The sequence below is a fragment of the Alligator mississippiensis genome, chromosome 9 (genome assembly GCF_030867095.1).
Source record: "Alligator mississippiensis isolate rAllMis1 chromosome 9, rAllMis1, whole genome shotgun sequence".
Classification (NCBI taxonomy): Eukaryota; Metazoa; Chordata; order Crocodylia; family Alligatoridae; genus Alligator; species Alligator mississippiensis.
Window position 1 is genome coordinate 16,316,894 of NC_081832.1, and position 19,025 is coordinate 16,335,918.

Sequence of the window (19,025 nt, forward strand, 5' to 3'; positions counted from 1 at the left end):
GCAGTGGGAAAGACACTCTGAAAGAATCCCCAATGGCCACTCTCAAATACATCAGAGATGACAGTCTCAGGAGGACTGGGATGGACATTCCCAGAGTGAACTCACTGCTGTATGTTCCAGTTGGTGTCTGTGCATGGGAGTGAGAGCTCAGACAGACTGGATTGTGGCTATACCCTTAGAGTCCAGGGTCTTGGTTCACATTCATATTTGTGATACCACCTTGCAGTGTTAAAAGGCCCACATCATTAACAAACAAATTAAGGCCCCTTGACACTTCCAGAATGGTACAAAAATGCCTCAGGGTCTGTCTTCTTGTTTAAACAGAGATACAACTGTAGCATGTTGTACCTTCAGTCTAGGTAGCCAGAATGAGAAGATCAGTGCAGATGTGGGCTTCAGCAATACTAGCAATCAGAGGATATTCCTGGAAAGTTTATTAGAAGTCTAGTCTATTGATGTCTCAATGCCAGCAGGAAGCATACAAATAAAAGCTAGATGGGAAAATGTTATCAACTTTGACATGCTAGCAGCAGACTCAGGGTTCTTGAGGTCTTAATTGGCCTCTTAATTCCAGAGGCCATAATGACGCATCTCTTCTTACACACATTTAACCCCAGGGTTAGTACTGGTATTTGGATATCAATTTGTGAAGCCATGGCAAACTTTATAAATCTGGATGAATGTAAGGTCTGAGGAGCACGTATCCCTTTTACTGCTAGTTTGCATATGAGCAGAGAAGGCCATTGACATATTTTGTTTTTCTAAAGGAAATGACCATATCATTCCGAGGAATTGCCCAGAGCTGGTGGAGGTGAGCCGCGTGGCCATCCGCATCCTTGATGAACTGGTTCTGCCATTCCAGGAGCTGCAGATCGATGACAATGAATATGCCTGCTTGAAAGCCATCATCTTCTTTGACCCAGGTATGAACAAGCCTTCAAGGATTAGCCATCAGAAATGGCCTGCTCTTTCCAAATCTTGCAACAACCAGGCAAGGGCAGCCAGTTTCTGTCCTCACTCACATAAGCCAGCAGCTCCAAAGCTGCTCTACCTGATGCAGAGATATGGAATAATAGAAATATAAGTGCTTTCCTCCCCCAAGCTATGTGAAGCATAGATGCTGGGAGATATAAGCCCTAGAGAAGAGCCATAGGTCTACCATGTCAGGGTGCATGAGTCAGAGACCAAGCTGAGCCCAGGGACCATTTCCCAGAACTCCTAGAAAACAGCATGCAGCTCCTTGTTTCATGGTTTGTTATAGACGCCAAAGGGCTGAGCGATCCCACTAAGATCAAGAGGATGCGGTATCAGGTGCAGGTCAGCTTGGAGGATTACATCAATGACCGGCAGTACGACTCGCGGGGCCGCTTCGGCGAGCTGCTTCTCCTGCTTCCCACCCTGCAGAGCATCACCTGGCAAATGATAGAGCAGATCCAGTTTGTTAAGCTCTTCGGCATGGCCAAGATCGACAACCTGCTGCAGGAGATGCTGCTGGGGGGTGAGTATCAGCCCTCAGCTTCTACAAGGTAGTTTGCAAATGGTCATTGTCAGTCAGCCTCCAGACTGGCTCCCAGACCTGTGCTCAGATCCACCAGGTCATCTGTCCAGATTCAGAGCCCTGAGCTGGAGTGAGCTGTAATGATCCCCACTTACAGCTTTTTAACATGCCATATGCTTGATAATAATAGGTGAGTGCTCCATTCTTCTGAAACCAAATTGGCTTTTTATTTATGCAGCTGTTTACAGAGCCACCCCTGAACTGTCTTAGCCCTGTGCGCCCAGACTGACTTCCTTCTGCCACCTCTGCACTCCTTCTTCCTGCAATCTGTATTCCGTGGAAACAGCTCCACAGCAAAGGTGTTGCTTTCCAGAGGAAACAGTTGCTAGAGGAATAACAAGCTGCCTCTCTGACCTCTGCACATTCAAAGTATTAGACATGCAGGCCAGCTATTTAACTGGTGCCTCTTCTCCTTCTTATGAGAGTCATGGGAGCAAGGGAAACCAGCATGGTTGGTTAAGAACATGGTCCAGATTTACTACTAGATGTTGAGAAATGATGCAATGATTTATTGGGACAAATTGGAGCAGACGGTTGTCATGCAGCTGCTCCTGCATGTAATTCTTCCCCTGTGGCCTGGGAGGACATTGAGCATGATACAATGCAGAGCAGAATGCAGAGCAGCATGGTGTCCATGGAAGACCTGGTCAGGCTGGGAAAATCTGACACTAAGGGGTCTTTCCCCTTTGGAATGGGCAAGTGCTTTCCTGCTCTGTCCTGGTGTCAGTCACTGACATGGAAATGGTTTCAGGTTCAACAAATGAAGCACCTCATCCTCATCACCCTTTGCACCCTCATCTGATCCAGGAGAATCTGGGGACAAACGTCATAGTAGCCAACACGATGCCTGCTCACCAGATGCATAATGGGCAGATGTGTGAGTATCCCCAGGAGACCTCACTTGTTTGGAATAAATTGAAATGGGATGATTGGGAACAGTAAAAAAGTATGCAGACATTCTAGGGATTTTGTGGACCTAAACGGTTCACCCATCATGATGGTGTTCTCAGCTTGTGAAGAGACATTAGTCCAAGATAGGCACGCTGTTGATGGGTTTGCTAGATCTTCCTGTGTAGAAATGACAGACAGGCATGTAAAGGATGGATAGGCTTGATTACAATAGGTTGAGTAACTGTTTCAATAAAGACTTCCCCAAGCAGACTGCAACTGTTTTACAACAGCTCTAATTTAATTTGGGAATTGAGGTTCCAAGTCAGTAATGACTGCAATCAGTAGAAAGACTCCCAAGAACTTGAGTGGTGGTGGCATTGTGCCTCAATAGATTTGACTTTACAGCTTCTGTGAAAAACCAGCAGACTTTCTTTGAATGTTGTCTCTACCTTGACCTCTCTCTCCTCTTCTTATCCCCAAATGCCCCCAAAATGTCATATTGCTGGGTTAGGACCATTGGTTTTGACCCACAAAGCATAACACTCAAATGTGCAAATAACATCTAAACTCAACCAAGAAGACAGCCCCCCTGGTCCTGAGTTTTTTATTGTGGATTTCCCCATGAGTCTGACAACATTTACTTGTGGCTGCCAGTGCTAGCCTGCTGCGCAGGCCAAGCCATGGCAAACACCCAAAGCCTTGAAAAGCCATTTCCCACTGTAGAGCATGTTTCTTGTGTCAATGATAGAGAGACCCAATATAAAACCCCAGACCCAACACCACACTCAAGACTTGGAGGGTATGGAACCTGGTCCACTGGATCTGAATGTTGTGCCTTGAGACGGCAGAGTCCTGCTCCCTTTGTCTTTCTAACAGAGTTTTTCTTTTTTCAGCAACACCAGAAACTCCCCAGCCTTCCCCACCTGCAGGCTCAGGGTCTGAACAGTACAAGCTACTCCCTGGGGCAATCGCGACCGTGGCAAAACAGCCGACCTCAATCCCTCAACCCACCATCACGAAACAAGAGGTCATCTAGCATCAAGCAAAAGGAAATCAGTCTGTTTTAGAAAGACTGTGTTGGAGAGAGCCCCCGAATGACTCTGTCACTATGAAAAAAGGAACCATCCATAGATTCCTGGGCACAAGCACACAGACTTGTTTATTGGAACAGCAAAAAGCTGTCTTCATGGGGCTACACAAAGCCTGTGCCAGGAGCCAGCTGAGCGTTACATAACTGCAAGTTAAAGCCTCAGTGAAATTCTTATTGTTAATAAGACGGCCCAGATTCCAACCTCAAGCCTGCTGACGGTTGTCTCAAGATCTGCATTGACTGGCTATGAGGTTGCACCTGGCCATTTCTCTACTGCCTTGGAGTTGTTTCAAAGCAAACCCAACTACATTAAAAATGAGTCTCCAGATAAACCCATTGCGTCTGCATGAAAGGAGATGCCTGCTGTCTTTAAAGCTTCCCAAAATAGTTCCAAGCCGCAGCCAAAGTTAATGGAGCTAAAAATTCCCTGGAAAGCACAGCCCCAGGAGAAGAGGACTGAGCTTTGCATCAGTCACTGCTGAAATAACCAATGCCTTACTGCCTTGTCCACAGCTCTACTGCCTTGGGTCAGGGCTAAGGGGTCATTAGAAGATATTTTCAGGGATGGCAAAATCCTGTGGTATAACCCTCTGCCTTAAATGCTGGTAAAATGAACCCCCATGACTAATGATTACACAAAGCCTGGTCCACACAGTGACTGATGTGGGTTGGAACATCATTGGCCCATTAGGAGTCACTACCAGTTTAGATGTTTCATTTCTTGGAGGGATGCTGTGGTTCATTATCCCAGCACTGTGATTTCCTTCCCACAATACTGAATGAAGGGGACAAATGTCACCAAGTTTGCCATTATGTTATGCCAGTATTAGTGCTAAATGGACTGGAATGATGGTGGGGACATGGGGGCTCAGCAGATATTAGGGAGTATCTCAAGGAAGAGGGAGATGAGGGACAGTATTTATTCATCATCCTGAAAGCCTGCACAGAGCTCAGTGAGATGACTGGCAAGGAGCAGTGCCAATCCCTGGCATTGCTAGGCCTCTATTGCTACTTACACGGTTAGCTTAAAACAGAAACTTTTTCACAGGGGTGAAGCAGAACCTGTACTTACGGAGCAAAGAGGCATGAAGAGAAGTGGGGAAGAGTTAGCAGAGAAGAGAGAAGGGCCCCAGCCAGGAAGACTGGATGAGAGCTGTTTCCCCAGTGTTTGAGACCCAGGGCTTTAGTTCAAGCTTGTCTTCAATCCTAAATGATTAAATGTCCAGCAGAATTCATATGCTAAGGGCCAAGGTGATAGATTTTTCACGACAGCCCAAAGATACAGACCATAGACACATGAGGGCAGAAATGAAATCATGGAACCTCACATTTTTCAGCAAAGCCTGCACCTTCCTATGGAAGCTCCCCCACTTTCCCTATTCCTACATTATCTTTTTGCTCACCAAAGCCTGTTGGTGCTGATACCACACTTATTCCTCTCCCCCATGGGAGGGAAAACGATGCACTGGTTTTAAGGCAAAAACTGGAAAAGGACGTCATCTTCAGAGCATTTCCCTCTTCTGGGAGCTGGCTGCAGGACTGTGACTGACAGAGATCTGCCAGAGCTCTGGATTCTGGGTAGAGCTCTGCTCTGAAGCCTCCACCCTCCCGTTTGGCAGCACCATGACTGAAGCGAAAGGGACACTTGGAATGGAAAACTTCCATGAGAAAAGACTGGATAGTACATGTACTGCATGTGTTCCCTGGAAACTCCTGAAGATAAGCTAGCCATTGCTCTCTACATCAGAACTGCAGTCATCTGGGGAAACACTAGTGCTTGCTGACCCCCCCCCGCTGCATCTCTCTGGAGTCCTAGCCTTGCAAGAACACGAAGAAGTGGTGGAGTCACAACTGCCAAAGACTCTTGGGACTGATCCCCAGCTGGTGTCCATCAGAACGATCCCAATTAAGTCCAGCTGCAGACCTGGTCCCTTGACTGCCAATGCAAAAAGAAGCAGCTCACCCCTGCAGTGCGGGTGTCAAAGTATTGTGTTGTACATCCAGCCTGGTGTCATTCCGCTGAGTAATTTATTGCAATGACGAAGCCAATCATTTTCTATAAATTATTCTGTAAATCATGTTGATTATTTATAATCAGGAAATTAACTGTGAACAACTTAATAACGAGACTGTCTTTTCCAATTGCAACCACTTTTTCTGTCAGTAGAGGTAGTTGGTGGGGAAGATTTTTTTGGCGTCTGTTTCGTTTGTGCCAGACATCCCCAGTATGGTACATTAATTTTTGCTGGTTACTGCCTTCCAATGGAAACAGAGAACTATTTCTTCACTGGAGTTTGTATTAATAAAAAAACCCAGAAATAAATGCAAAAATATTTTCTAACTTTTCCCGGACAGATGGATTTCTTTCTTCTGTGAGGATGAATTTAAAGCCAGGGGACCCAGCTCATTCCTGGCATAAAGCAGGAATGCTTCTTTGTTTCCAGTTACACCAGAGCTGAATTTGCCACCCACAAAAAAAAAAACCCAAAAAACAACCAGAAAACAAATGGGCCATCTGTAGCCTGGCCAATTGCCACCTTTTTATTGCAAGTCTCTGGATATTTGGAATGTGTCTTAAAAGCTCCAGGTGCTGGAATGACAAGATTGCATGATATTCTCAGCCTTTATTTAAATAAATTGTCAGCTTCTTGCCCTAACAGTTCCAGAAGAAAGTCTTGAAAACATAAAGCAGCTCCAATCTAAAAGCTCACAATCCAGAAAGCAAAGTAAAAGGAGCCAGTTTATCAATATTATTTTTAATACCATAACGTTTAAGTCAATCTCCCAGTGTCAGAGCAGGGGCAGACACATGGTTTTGGAGCGTGCGGAGATGACAGTTCTGCTGCAGTGACACCGAATGAACCCACTGACGCCAGTGGGTATCACTGAAGGCAGAATTGTGGTGGGAGGCACAAAAAGGTGATAAAGTGAAAGTTAATTTGTTACCGGTTGTAAAAGTGAAGAAAGGCACTAAAGATTAAGGAGGGCAGTTAAGGACCTGCTCTTCTGATTACAAGAACCCAGTCAGGCCTGCTGTGACATGCACAGCAAGATAGTGGGGCCAAGATTTCTGTGGTGATTACAGATTTGGGGTAAGGAAGGCAAACACTGTGGGGGAGACACTGAGCTTTTCAGTTCTAGTCCCCAGGGGACAGTCAGTCATAGCAAACCACTCCTATCAGCAGGGCCATCCCTGGGGGCAGAAGGCAAATTGGGGCACTTTGGGGGACCCTGCAGAGCAGGGTAGAGTGGGATCTCCGAGTCCAGCCACTCACTACCCCCCACTGCTGCCGCTGCTGATGGCAGTGGCAGCTTCTTTGGGTCCGGGGCCCATGGGATCGGAGCAGGGGCGAGGCCCCGCATGGGCTGATTTGCTCCGGGCCCCGCACCCTGCTCAGGTCTGCCTATCAGGTCAGGTGGCTGCTCCGGGGCTCATGTGAAACTGGTTGGTGTCTGTTTTCTAGTGGGGGACGATCACATACCTCATCTCTGGACCTGCTTGACTCCTAAGGCTGTTTGTACAGCTGATTCTCTTTAGAAAGATTAAAGGCTGGTAAAACTTTTAAGCAAAAGTGAGACCAAGACACAAAGTCTGTGCAGGGCTTCCCCAAAATTTGGGGCTGTTCATACCCCAGGCTTCTACTTTGCCCCATCAAAAAAACAGAGCCCAGACTTGATTTAGGTCTGTATCATCATGTCTTCAAGGTTTACAACCCCATCTCTAGCTGGCAAATTGACAGTCCGGGAACCTGAACTCCACTGTGTAATTAGAAATGTCATTCAGCAAAGAAAGGAGCAGGCAATCTTCTTCCTCTGCTGCCACCACATACACACAAGCACCTGCTGTTCAGCTGGCCTCAGTACAAGGAAACAGGTTAGCTTCTTGCCTCTAACAATGGCAACAAAGACAATGACTCCCTCAGTGTGGCCCAGCAACAGTGCAACTGTGCCGTTGGTTTTACCTGGGTATATGTTTAATAACTCCAGGTACAGTATCAAATCTTTGAAGCAATAAAATCTTCTGGAGTCCTTCCCATGAATTGCTCTATCGAGGTTACTCTTTGCCTAGTTAATCTTAAATCAGTGTCCTACCTACACAGGAATTCTCTTTGCTAGTTCAACTTGAGTTGGAAAAGAACCTCACAAACTGTCTCAAACACAATTCCAGCCTCAGTCACATTCTCTGTTGTAATATTTCATTGACTTTCTCCCTGTTCAGGAATAGCTTCAGAAGTTTTGGAGAGTCCACAGTAGGACATACTATTGGGTTTCCTTCCCATCCATGAAGAGACGACTCCCAGGACCGTGGCTGACTTCGCTTTCACCATGAAAAGACCATCCTCAGGAGTGCTACAATGAAGTGTGACAAGCCAGCTCCGGGGACCCAACACACTAAAGTGGGTATAACAGCTTAGTAAAGTACTCAGCACACACCAATAAGCATGTCAAAGACAGAGCTTAGGGGGTGTACCCAGCACCCCACTGAGGCACCCACATTATATCTTTTTAGCATGCAGCACATATTTCTCTATGGCTCTCCGTAGGAGGTGGGTGTTGGATGCTGCTTATGTGCATGTTCATTTGTACTCTTCTTTTCTGACCCTACTTTCTAGATTTTGGGTTTTTCCCTAGACAGTCAAAGCAATATCTCCAGTAGTAAGATTCCACCGTAACATCCAAGCTGAGGTATAAGGAAGTGGTATTTGGTGTCCTGGCTACTGTAAAATCCATTCTTCTTTTGTTTCTTATGTAACGCTGCTCTGAAATAGCTCATAGGCCCTGGAATTTTTCCCCTCTTCCAAGTGCTTTCATATCTCAATGGAAAATAGAGGTGGTAACTGAGTTTTATAGCCTGTATATCATCCCTGACAAAAGCAACTATTGCTGCTATTAAACTCGCAAGTTCACACAAAGCACAGATAGCCATAAAAGCAGAAGGCTGAGGGACAGCTCAGCGACGTGGCACTGCTGAGGCAGGCATTTCCAAGTGCCAGGCTGTGTGGGTCCTTCAAGGTTGATTGCACATATCACAGTTCATTTTGGGGACACTCTGCCACATGCAATGAAGTCCCTTTCCCCCCAGAGACATGGAGGGGAGGGCATGATTGAGCATTCATTTAAAATCCTGCTCCCGGTTCCTAATTAAGCTGCTTGCAGAAGTAAGATCCTATCAATAGTAAGCACAGCAAGAGCCACAAATTACCACCCAAGCCAATAAAACAGCAATAAATTGTCAGCTGACATGCGTGGAGTAAACAGAAGAGTGCAGCTTTGTCAGGCTTTGTATTCACTTTGTTTCACTCGGCAGGAGCAGATCCTCAGCTGACAAAAAGAAACCTAGGTCTGCTGATATTAAGAAAGCTACACTAGATTTATGCCAGGATAGACCTGGAAAGACTGGGTTTGGGAAATGAAGGTGATGTGAGAACTAAACTTCCTAAGTTAGGTTGGTCTAATAAAAGATATCAAATTCACCCAAGGAACCTTGTCTGCCTAAGTTTGCAAGTGGCATTTGTCATGCCATTGGCCTCACTATTTCTGTTCTATTGAGGAGCAGAACTTGCCATGGAGGAATTAGGGCAGGATCTAAAACTTAACTGTAACCAAGAGAGTCAAAGTCAAAGGTCCTCCTAGCCCTCGCAGTCCATTGAGCTAGGGTGCTTTTACATGTTATTAGTGCTGTTAAGGCAACACCTGTGCTTGGAGATCATTCTTAGTAAGGGAACATAATGAGCTGGACAGTAACTGGTATTATGCTTATGCTTTTAATGCCCTAGATTTTATTTAATTCCTGCCATGTTTATCAGTGCTTCCTTGTATTTTCAGTTGAAGACTCTCATAAATGGAAAGGAAAAAGCCACAAGGAAGAACTCTCTCCCCTCCTTTTCTGTAGCCACGATTTAGTATATACTTCTAGCAGAATGCCTCATGCACTGTATTTCCATTTTTGTGATGTCATGCTTTATACTCATCTCAGAAACATTTGTGCAAATCCTTTTAGTAGCAGCAGTAGCAGTAGTAATATTGTATTCCCATTTAATATATACATGTATAATCCACTGGTCAGTGTGTGTTATATATCCTGCTCTGTGCTAATCTGCGGAGTTCATGAGTCAACTACAGCCCCAACCAAATGGTCTTAGTCTTTTAGTCCGAGTTGTAGCAGTGTATCCTTTCAGCTCTGGAGGTCCGTGGTTTGAGGGTTATCAATTAGAGATGTATGAACTGCAGCTGTGTCCCAAGACCAATGCAAGTTGGAAAGAGTCAGAAAGAGAACCCTTGATATTTAATACAGAGTCCCCCTGCTCTTACCATTTGACAAAGCTTTTCATGTGCTGGGTGGTTATAGACAGACATCAAGATGAATTCCTGAGATCCCCAGTTTAATTCTGTTCTCCACTGAAGTCACCCCAAGTCATCATTTAGGAAATACTTTTTGATTGATCTATGGTAAGTCAGGATTTATATACAGGGACAGTTCCTTGGAGACATCTTCCACTGGATTCCCAGAGGCATGAGGAGAGAGAAAATGGTTGCAGTTTTGCAGGCTCGAAGTTTGCATTTCAGTTCTATTGTTTCATGTATGAAATGTGACATTTTCCCTCACAACTCAGGGCAGCAGGTACAGCACGGGCACTTGCTCTGTCCCTGAAAGTCTCCCTTAACCCTCCAGGGACCCTAAACAGAGCAGACACTCTTTCTGTAACATCCTTGGCCTCTTTACTGAAACTGTTCATCAAGGTACTGGCAAGAAGCAGATTCCTCAACAGCAGATTTCTCAAAAGAAAAAAAAAATCAGAAATAGAAGGTAGTATTAAAGGGCAAGGGCAATGCATTGGGGGTGCATGCGGGTGCACATGCACCCCCTGTGCGTGGCGGTGCACCCCCTGCAAAAGGGGGGGCAAAAAGGGGATCCCTGATTGCCCCTGGTGGCTGCCGATGCTGCTGGCGATGCCTGCAGGTGGTTGCCGACCCATGGTCGGCGCTCACCACCCCCACCAACAGTGCCAGCGGCGTTTACAGGAGCTCCCCGCTCACCACCACCAGGCTCCCACCATCGTGCTCCCCAGCCTCCAAGGGCATGCGCCATTCATGTTAAGGGGGAAATGATCCTTGTCCTATCACAAACCACCATTTGTGTGCTTGTATGCATATGCTGCGTTGTCTGTTTGACTGCATGCTTGTTTATAGTTGTCTATTTGTATGTTGGGGGTTTGTGTGTGCATGTGTGTGCGTGTGTGTGTGAGAGAGAGAGAGAGAGAGAGAGAGAGAGGAGAGCAGCTCTGCTTGTATGCATGCAACTGCCTCCTTGCATAAGTTTTCAGATTTGTTCATTTATATATGTTTGCATATTTATAGGGGGCAGTATGAATTCTCACTGTACTGTGTGTATTTGCTTGACTGTGCATGTTTCCAAGGTTGAATTGTGGCGGTATTAGTGCACCATACCACAGTTTGCATAAGTTTGCATGTTTGTGTAGGTTAACGGCTAAGTTTACAAGGCCTCTCAAAGCTAAAGTTGTCATCTTTGTATTTGCTTCTCCTGACCAAAAAACACACACAGGTGTGTTTGCAACAAAGGTACCTTGAAGCTTTCAGCTACCTTTGTGCTTCCTGCACATGGTCCTGCCAGGTCGTCTCCATAAAGCAGAGCACCTACTGGGCTCTCTGACTTATGCTCTGTGCTCCATGGCCCTGACAGATGTGGAGAGAGAGATGGACTTCAGTAATGCCTTGATGAAACCCATCTAACAGGGCTTTCACCAGAGCAGGTTTACACAGGCCTGGGAAGCCTTCTGCCCCCTATTATGAAGGGCTGTTTTCACCCCTTTCCACTGCCAGAGTGATACAACAGGACTTAAGAATGATGCTGAGATGCAGGGGCTCCCTGCCCGAACTGACCTTGCAAAATTACTGGTGCAGCCAGGAAATCCAGTCAGAATGACTGCTCACTGATGGGCAAAGCAAGCCCATGGGGCTTGCATAACTTCTGAGGGTCTAGGGCTTCAGGCTGCAAGCCTTGAGAATGTATGTGAGTCTTTCCTGTACTGTACGCTGCAGGGAGATTATCTTTATTACTAGACTGTTATGTTTGCTCAGTTTACTGATTAAATATCAGTTCAAATCTCGCTCTTCTAACGATGCTGTTTGAAGTCGTGCTGTTTTCGTCTTCATACAAATTACACGTCCCACCAGGACTGTAAAATGTTTATTGCTAATGATGGCAAAGCACAGAGAAGCCAAGATAACTTTCCCAGGCTGGGTATTCTGATTGTTTGAATAAGTAAATGAGTGAAGAGCTTTACATGAAACCCATTAAATATCAACTCGTCCCAACAGCCATTCGTTCATAGCTTAATGGCAGCTAAAGTCACAAAACCCAGGAGGAGCTGAGGGCAGCAGAACTGAGAAGAACATGATGCCTATGATACAGGCATGTCAGGGGAAAACAAGAATGGCAAGGCTCCCAATGCATGCAAGAATGGCAAGGCTCCCAATGCAGTGCAGTCCTGCAGCTAAATAGTTTTGTTCTTGCCCTGTGCATGTCAGGGCAAGAACAAAACTATTTAGCTGCAGGACTGCACTGGTTGTGAAATGGGACAGCAAACCGTTCTCACCCACCTAGAGGGAGGCAATATTAATTGGGCACATTCAAAGAAAGTGTGTATGCAAATTAATATGCAAACCAGATGTGGCATCTAAACTCCAAGAGAGTCGCAGATTGCAAATTGCAGGTTGCCCTGGATCCCAGCTCTAGATTAGCTTCTCCGAGAGTTTGGTTCATCATTATGTTGTATGGTTTATGAGAATACAGGGCACCTAGCACTGGATATTCTGCAGGGGCAGGTTTGGGCAGAAGAAAACAGACCCAAATCTCTCTCTGTACAGGTCTGGGGGTGGATAAGATAGAAAAGAGGGTACACATCCCACAGCAGCTTCTTCAAACAGGACCCACCCGGAGTCCTCCATGGAGGATTTGCGGTGCTTCTGCTGGTGCTGCGGGAGGATTAGAACAGAAGCGATTCCCCCCCTCCATTATTCGAATGCAGCTTGCATCTTCCAGCTGACATGAATCTATTCTAAAAACGTGTGTCTCTTCAGGTTAGATATCAGATTGGAAACCTCAAGAAAGCAGGTCTCCTTGAGACATGTCCACTACTTCTTCTTTCAATTAATTCTGGAAATATCATAGGGGCAGGAAACACCTTGGTCTCCTCAGGTCTCCAAACAAGACCACAGTGGGACTCCAACCTACCTAAGGCCTCTCCCTGCCTGTTATGGTGGCATAAATGACACACAACAACAGGAAACTAGGAAGGCCAAAGTGCCTGGAAATTTGCATGTTTACATTGCGCAAACATTTTTGCCCATTGTAAAACATCTAGAGACTCAGTCTAAGGTCAAGTGGAAACCCAGAGACCAGGAAATTAAAAAAAAAAAGTTGGGTTATTTTTCTTGTGTGGCTTTTCTCATGATTTTTGCATGCCTAGAATTGACAATACTGCTTTTCCTCTCATCCTGATTTGCAAATATAGTGCCATTGTAACTAGGATCTGTAAGAGGAGTGAGAAGTTACTTGAAGAGCTGTGGTTAGAGAGTGTACCCCCCCCCCCCCAAAAAACCCATACTCCAAAAACAGAAGAGAATACATTTAAATACTACTGGTGTATTTCCAAATCAGAGTTGGGTGGGAACAGTCTTCAGATTCTAGTTAGATTTAGCCTGGGTATGGGAATCAAGAGAAAAGCTAATCCAGACATTGAGTTCTTATTCAAGAACACCTGCATCTCAGGAGCAGTTCTTGCCAGATGCCTGCCGTCTTGAATGATAGGAATATAACACCTTTAGCTAATCCCTGAGATACTTCATCAGCCAAATACCATCATGATGGTTCTCTGCCCTATCTAAAGTAGAACTAGAACCCCCCCCCCCCTTTCAAGTTGAGGTGTGACCTAGAACAAGAAGAAGCTTGTTCAGTTCAAGAGACTTGACATACATGCCTAAAAATTCAGTGCTTCGAATTCAACTGGATCCAAGTCCTGACCCTCTCTTTGAAAAAATCCATGAGTTTAACTGGTTCTGTTAAGCAAACCTAATCCACAAACCACTTAGGAAGAAATATCCAGACATTTATTTGTTTGTTTATTTATTTCAAGTTTTATGGCCAGTTACTCTGGTAAACGAGAACAAGACATACTGTACTTTCAGTGAAACAGTCCACAACAGACAGTACAGAAAATCGTACTGTCCTGGGGCACCCCAAGGCCTCCTCAGAAAATCCTTAAGGTTAGGAAGCTGAGCTCCTTCTCTCAGATTTTACTGCACTGTCTTGCAGTCAGATTAACTTCATCCCTCTTTTCCAAATGGCAGCACATCCCTTCAACCTGCAATAGTTGCTTTCATTGAAATGTGTCTGGCAAGAGCAGTAGGTTGCTAAAATATGTGTTTTCCTATGCTGGAATTCCCAGAATTGTATTTCACTTGTTTGTGAAGATTTCCTAGAATGGCAGTTGTTAAAGTGGCTTTTCAGAAGCAGCAATGTACAAAGGGACCTTGTGCATTCGGTTTGCAATAATAACGTGGTTTTTTTGTCATGCCATTTTCCAGAAGCATTTCAAGCAGCTCAGATGCTGGACTGAAGCAAATATATCTGGGTCCCAAATGGTTAGTGCCACATAAATAGCATTGCAGAGGGCTGCAAATCTTTTTTCACTAACCAATTAACTTTGAAACCCTGCATTAGTACTGACAGAATGATACCACCAATGAGGAATTAGGCACTTACATCCTATTGACATCATACTTTCCACAAGAAACTTTAAGACAGAACTGGAAGTATCAAAAGATTGGCAGGACTTAGAATGAGATCTCCTGTAAATCCATCCAAAGGACCCAATGACTGAGACACATTAATGTCCCTGTGTGTAGGCTCAAGCTCAGCAGCTGTACACTTACGTTTTTCCACATCAGCTCGTGGCTACAAAAGCTTTTCAGGCTTATTTTTACTTTATTTGAAGTTGCTTTTCCAAATTAATCAGCATGTGTATATGTTTACTGCTGGTCTGACAGCTCTGGAGGCTGAGATTCACAGCAACCACAACTCAGGCAGTAAAGTGAGGATCTCACACATTTGTCATGTCCTTAGTTTGGAGCTTCTGGTGCACATTCTGGATAAGTAGGAATAGATCTTCAGTGGCCATAAATTGGTCCATTTCCATAGTGGCCCCAAATATGGAGTGACTCCTTGAGCTGTTTAAGATGCCATCACCCCTTGCTGAGGAAAGACTGAATGCTGAACTGGGGTGCTGGCCAATGAGAGGGGGAACTGACATTAACTTCTTTAAAAAACATTCCTATTCATAAGATTTTCAATACTCTAGATTTTTTCGTTGCTGGTTTGGAACTGTGTTTCATAGTCATTATTGATGGAGAGCAGCTTATGGTCATGGTGTACAAATACAGAAGAGCCATGGTCTCACAGCTAAAAGGTATTTAGAAAAGTCTTTCAAGTCACTTTTAAAAGCTAACTTTGGTCCTAAAATGTGCCTTTTAGGAGGGAGCAACAGACAATCTTCTCTTACAACTCAGCGAAGATCCTAATAATCTGAGCAGCTGTAAACCTGTGAAAGTGTGCCAGTCTCTGTCAAATTTAATGCTACTTAGAAGAAGGGGATTTGTTATGGAAGCAGGCTCTGGATCCTCTCTGGTGTTTTTTTATTATCTTTGTGGTCATTAAATGGGTCTGAACTGCAGTGAGCTGCTGCTGTGTTTTGGAAGGATGTGGATTCCTGTCTGGTTTGCAAAGCCATGTCATAGCAATATAAGGACACCCTGTACCACCCAGACATGACCATATAGCCGACTCAGAAGATTAACAAGTCAATATGTGACTGGAAAAACACTCTTCTTTGCATTTCTCTCTGGAAACATCTTGAAAGCTTTCCCAGGGGGCCTCTACCTCTAACTGGGGGTATCCAGTGCTCTGCTAACTGTCCCAATATTCATTTAGGAATGTACAAATAAAGGACTAGAAGAGATGTCCTCAGTCCTGCTATCATAGGAACCACTTCATATAACTATGGAAGTAGTTACGTTTTTGCCCCCTCACTTCTACTGGGAGGCTGTTTCAACCCGTCCTTGTTCTGCTAGTTACAAACCTCCTTCTAGAGGCTAATGGAGTATTCTGAACACAACTGAGTCTGGTTAGCCGCAGAGGGTGGCATTTGCTGAGACCTCTGGATTCCCTCCATGAAGTAAGTTGCAGGTACACAGACAGATGGTTCTTTGGACTCTTTTTTCCAATTGCCATTAAAGCAAAGGTTTTCTCAGTTGTTAATAAGACTAAAGGAAGGTCCAGATCCAGCTCCAATTGCAGACTATGAGCCTTTCCACTGGCAGGAGATGGATTGGGCCCGAACAGCCCATCAGTATTTCCAAATGCTGATGCGTCTCAGAGAAAGTCTGCCAAGAGCCAATATAGCAAGTACTGTAAAGACAGAGGAGATGATGGAAATCTACACAAAACGCCAACACCTCAGAAGAGTCCACAGCAGGAAGCCATTTGCAAAGGGAGAGAGGGTCATTAGCTGAGAGAAACAGTGTAACTGTTTGCTGAGCACTGTGATTATTACACAGTTTTCTAAAAGAGGAGTCTTTTCTGGTAAACATCTGGGAGATAGGAAAGCTGCAGTTAGGCTGCCACGTGTGGGTCGTTCTACTTGCATGCCAGTTACCCTTGGATGATAAAACCTTGACAATGAAGTGCATCTGGACTAAACCAGAGAAAATGATTTTGAGGCAAATCAGTCTGTTTGCCTGGCTTCTTTCTGTTTGTCAAACTGTCTCTGTCTCCCTCTGTTGCTTGCAGGGCTGAATTGCACCAAGGATATACAGCAAAAGTAGCACAAATCCCCATAGTTGAGGCTCTCTTTGATGAAGATTCTGTGTTTTTTGAGCATTCAGTGTTTTTTACTTCATCCCTTCTGAGATCTCTCTTTTGCAATGACTTGCAGTGAAGTAGTATGCTCTGCCTTTTTTTTTTCTCCCCAAATGTTCCTATTAATAGCTTTCAAAATCTGGCAAATCTGGAGACTGAGCATAGCGTAATGTTAGAATGATGTATGCAACTGTATTGTAGTGGAGCCTCTGAGCTGCAGTCAGGGCCCCGCTGTGCTTGGTCCTGTACAAAGTGCTAAGTAACAAGCCATCCTTGCTCCAAAGAGCTTATCATCTAGGCCAGTGGGGCCAACCTTTTTTGGCAGGTGTGCCACAAACTAGCCCTGTATCTTCCCCAAGTGCCACTCCAGTCCTCTTCTCTTGCCTCATCTGCTGCTCTGCTTTCTGTTCCCAGCCCTGTGCTGCCTGTCTGATATACTGCTCTGGTTTCTTCTTTCTGCCCTCTCTGGCACTGTGCTGCCTAACCCTTTCAGGATCTGCTACATGCCACACACACAGGCTGCCTGTACTAACTGTGGCACCCATATGGTAGGTTGGCCCCCCAATGTAGGCAATGAAGAGTATTTAGAAACTGAAATGAGCCATGAGCCAATAGGAATACAGACGACTTCAGTGACACCATCTGATGATTCAAAACAATCCAAAGGAATAAATCAAACCACCTGTAAGTCCCACACCATGCTGTGCCCATGTTAGGAGCTGTGGGAATCTTGCTGGAAAATACTGTAGCCTTTTATACACAGGGCAGGCTCCTTTACCCTCAGGGGAAAAAAACAGGCTGTCCTTCCTCAAAAGAAAGATTCAAACCATAACCTACTTCTAAGTAAGTAGTTGACTACTTCCTGGGTTATGTAGTAAGCAAATTGTTACATCTTGTCTCAAAACTGTGTTCAGTCATATCCACTATGTGCACCTCCTGTTATAACACCTGACATTTCTATACAGCCTTTCAGCATGTATGGTATCCATAATTCGCTGGATGAGTCATTCCGCAGAAGGGAGACCATATATTCCTGAGATAGAGCTTGAGGGTGTGGGCTCAATAGTGGGGCTCTTCTGACTGAGTCACGTTGAACCAATGTCTCCAGCAAAGTATGAAGGAGTGCTGTGCTACTAGACATGCCACATTTTAGATGAGCCATGAATATGGTCATGGATGATTGTGTGATGTTGTTTGGTAAAATGAAAGGTTTATTAATTCAGACACCAGGCCAAAATCTATTTTGTATTACTGAAGGCCTGTTTTTTTCCTGCAACCTCAAGCATTATCTCAAGCACTTATGTCCCCTATCATGACAATGAACCTAACACCACACGTCTTCAGTCTCTCTTGACCTGTCTTTGTAGCTTTGCTGCATATTGCTAAATAGATAGCATGGTCCAGCCCAATTGTGGCTATATCTCAGTATTGAATTACATGATCTCTACAAGTAGGATGTCCCTTTCCTGTTTTACTGAGATCATGAATTATACTTGGTTAATATCTACAACACACGTAATTCCTGAAATGGAGAGACCCTAGAAAAGGTCAAAAGATGGTTACAAACTGTGTGTCTTGGATTCCATGTCATTCACATAAGGCATAAAAACTTATCTGAAATGTGCAATAATCCTTCAAGATCATTTTATTGTACAGAAACCTTTGCTTCTGATTGGAGAATTCAACTACAGCTCCTGGCCTCAGCTCGCTTTGCTGTTAGCTTTTTTCAGAAAGTCTCTCACAGGCCCAAGGTGATGGTATGACATTTCCCAATCTATTCAGTCTTTACAAATGCATACTGGCATTTTTCACCAGTGCATTTACCTCAGAGAAGAGTGACTTAAACCAGTATAAAGTTGCATGCATGGGCAGATATCAAATTTCAGAAAGGAGGGGACAGATGGTGAGATGCATCATCATATATAAAACAACATCTTTTATCCAGTTAAAAATAAACTAGGAGCTTTACCAATATGTTAGGGGCCAAGAACTGGATTATTCAGTTTAAGTTTGAAGCAAAAAAAAATTTCATTGGAATAATTTTAAAACTATCTGTAAGGCTGTGAATTAGGAGCTTCTTTACCAGGGGCAGCTAATAGACCGCAGCACTGCAGAACAAAGGCTAGCTTGACTGGTAGAATGTCAAGACCATTGCAAAGGAGAGAGGGTCATTAGCACCTGTAGAATGAGGTGTTTAGAAGACATCAGGTAGATGATAACGAGGCATGAAGTCAAGGCACGCCCTCAACACTGCCTGACTTGAAATGCTGCTGTCACTGCCAGGCAGCTGGTTTTAAAATTTGGGTAGAACAGGAATCAAAGCAGGTGGAGAAGAGTCCCTGTCCCCCCACTGGAACCACTTCTGCCTGCAGGGGACCAGGATAATTTACAAGGGCGTAACATCCGGTACAAACTACTCCTCTAATATTAATGCATCTGCGGCCTTTGGGAAGGATCTAGGGATCCTTTTGGGCAAGCAACTTAACATGAACTCCCAGCGTGATGCTGTGGCAGCAAGGGGCTAGCACACTCCTGAGGGATATAAGCAG

At 44.7% G+C, this 19,025-nt stretch overlaps 1 protein-coding gene across 1 annotated transcript in view; it reads left to right on the plus strand.

Moving 5' to 3' along the window:
* The window catches only part of HNF4A (hepatocyte nuclear factor 4 alpha), a 28,017-nt gene extending 22,133 nt beyond the window's left edge, over positions 1-5,884 (plus strand). Inside the window, exons 7-10 of the mRNA XM_006275220.4 lie at positions 768-923; positions 1,262-1,498; positions 2,310-2,435; positions 3,343-5,884. Of these exons, the coding sequence (XP_006275282.1) occupies positions 768-923; positions 1,262-1,498; positions 2,310-2,435; positions 3,343-3,485 (662 nt within the window). The 3' untranslated portion in view covers positions 3,486-5,884. The remainder of the gene's footprint in view (positions 1-767; positions 924-1,261; positions 1,499-2,309; positions 2,436-3,342) is intronic.
* The last annotated feature ends 13,141 nt before the right edge of the window (positions 5,885-19,025 follow it).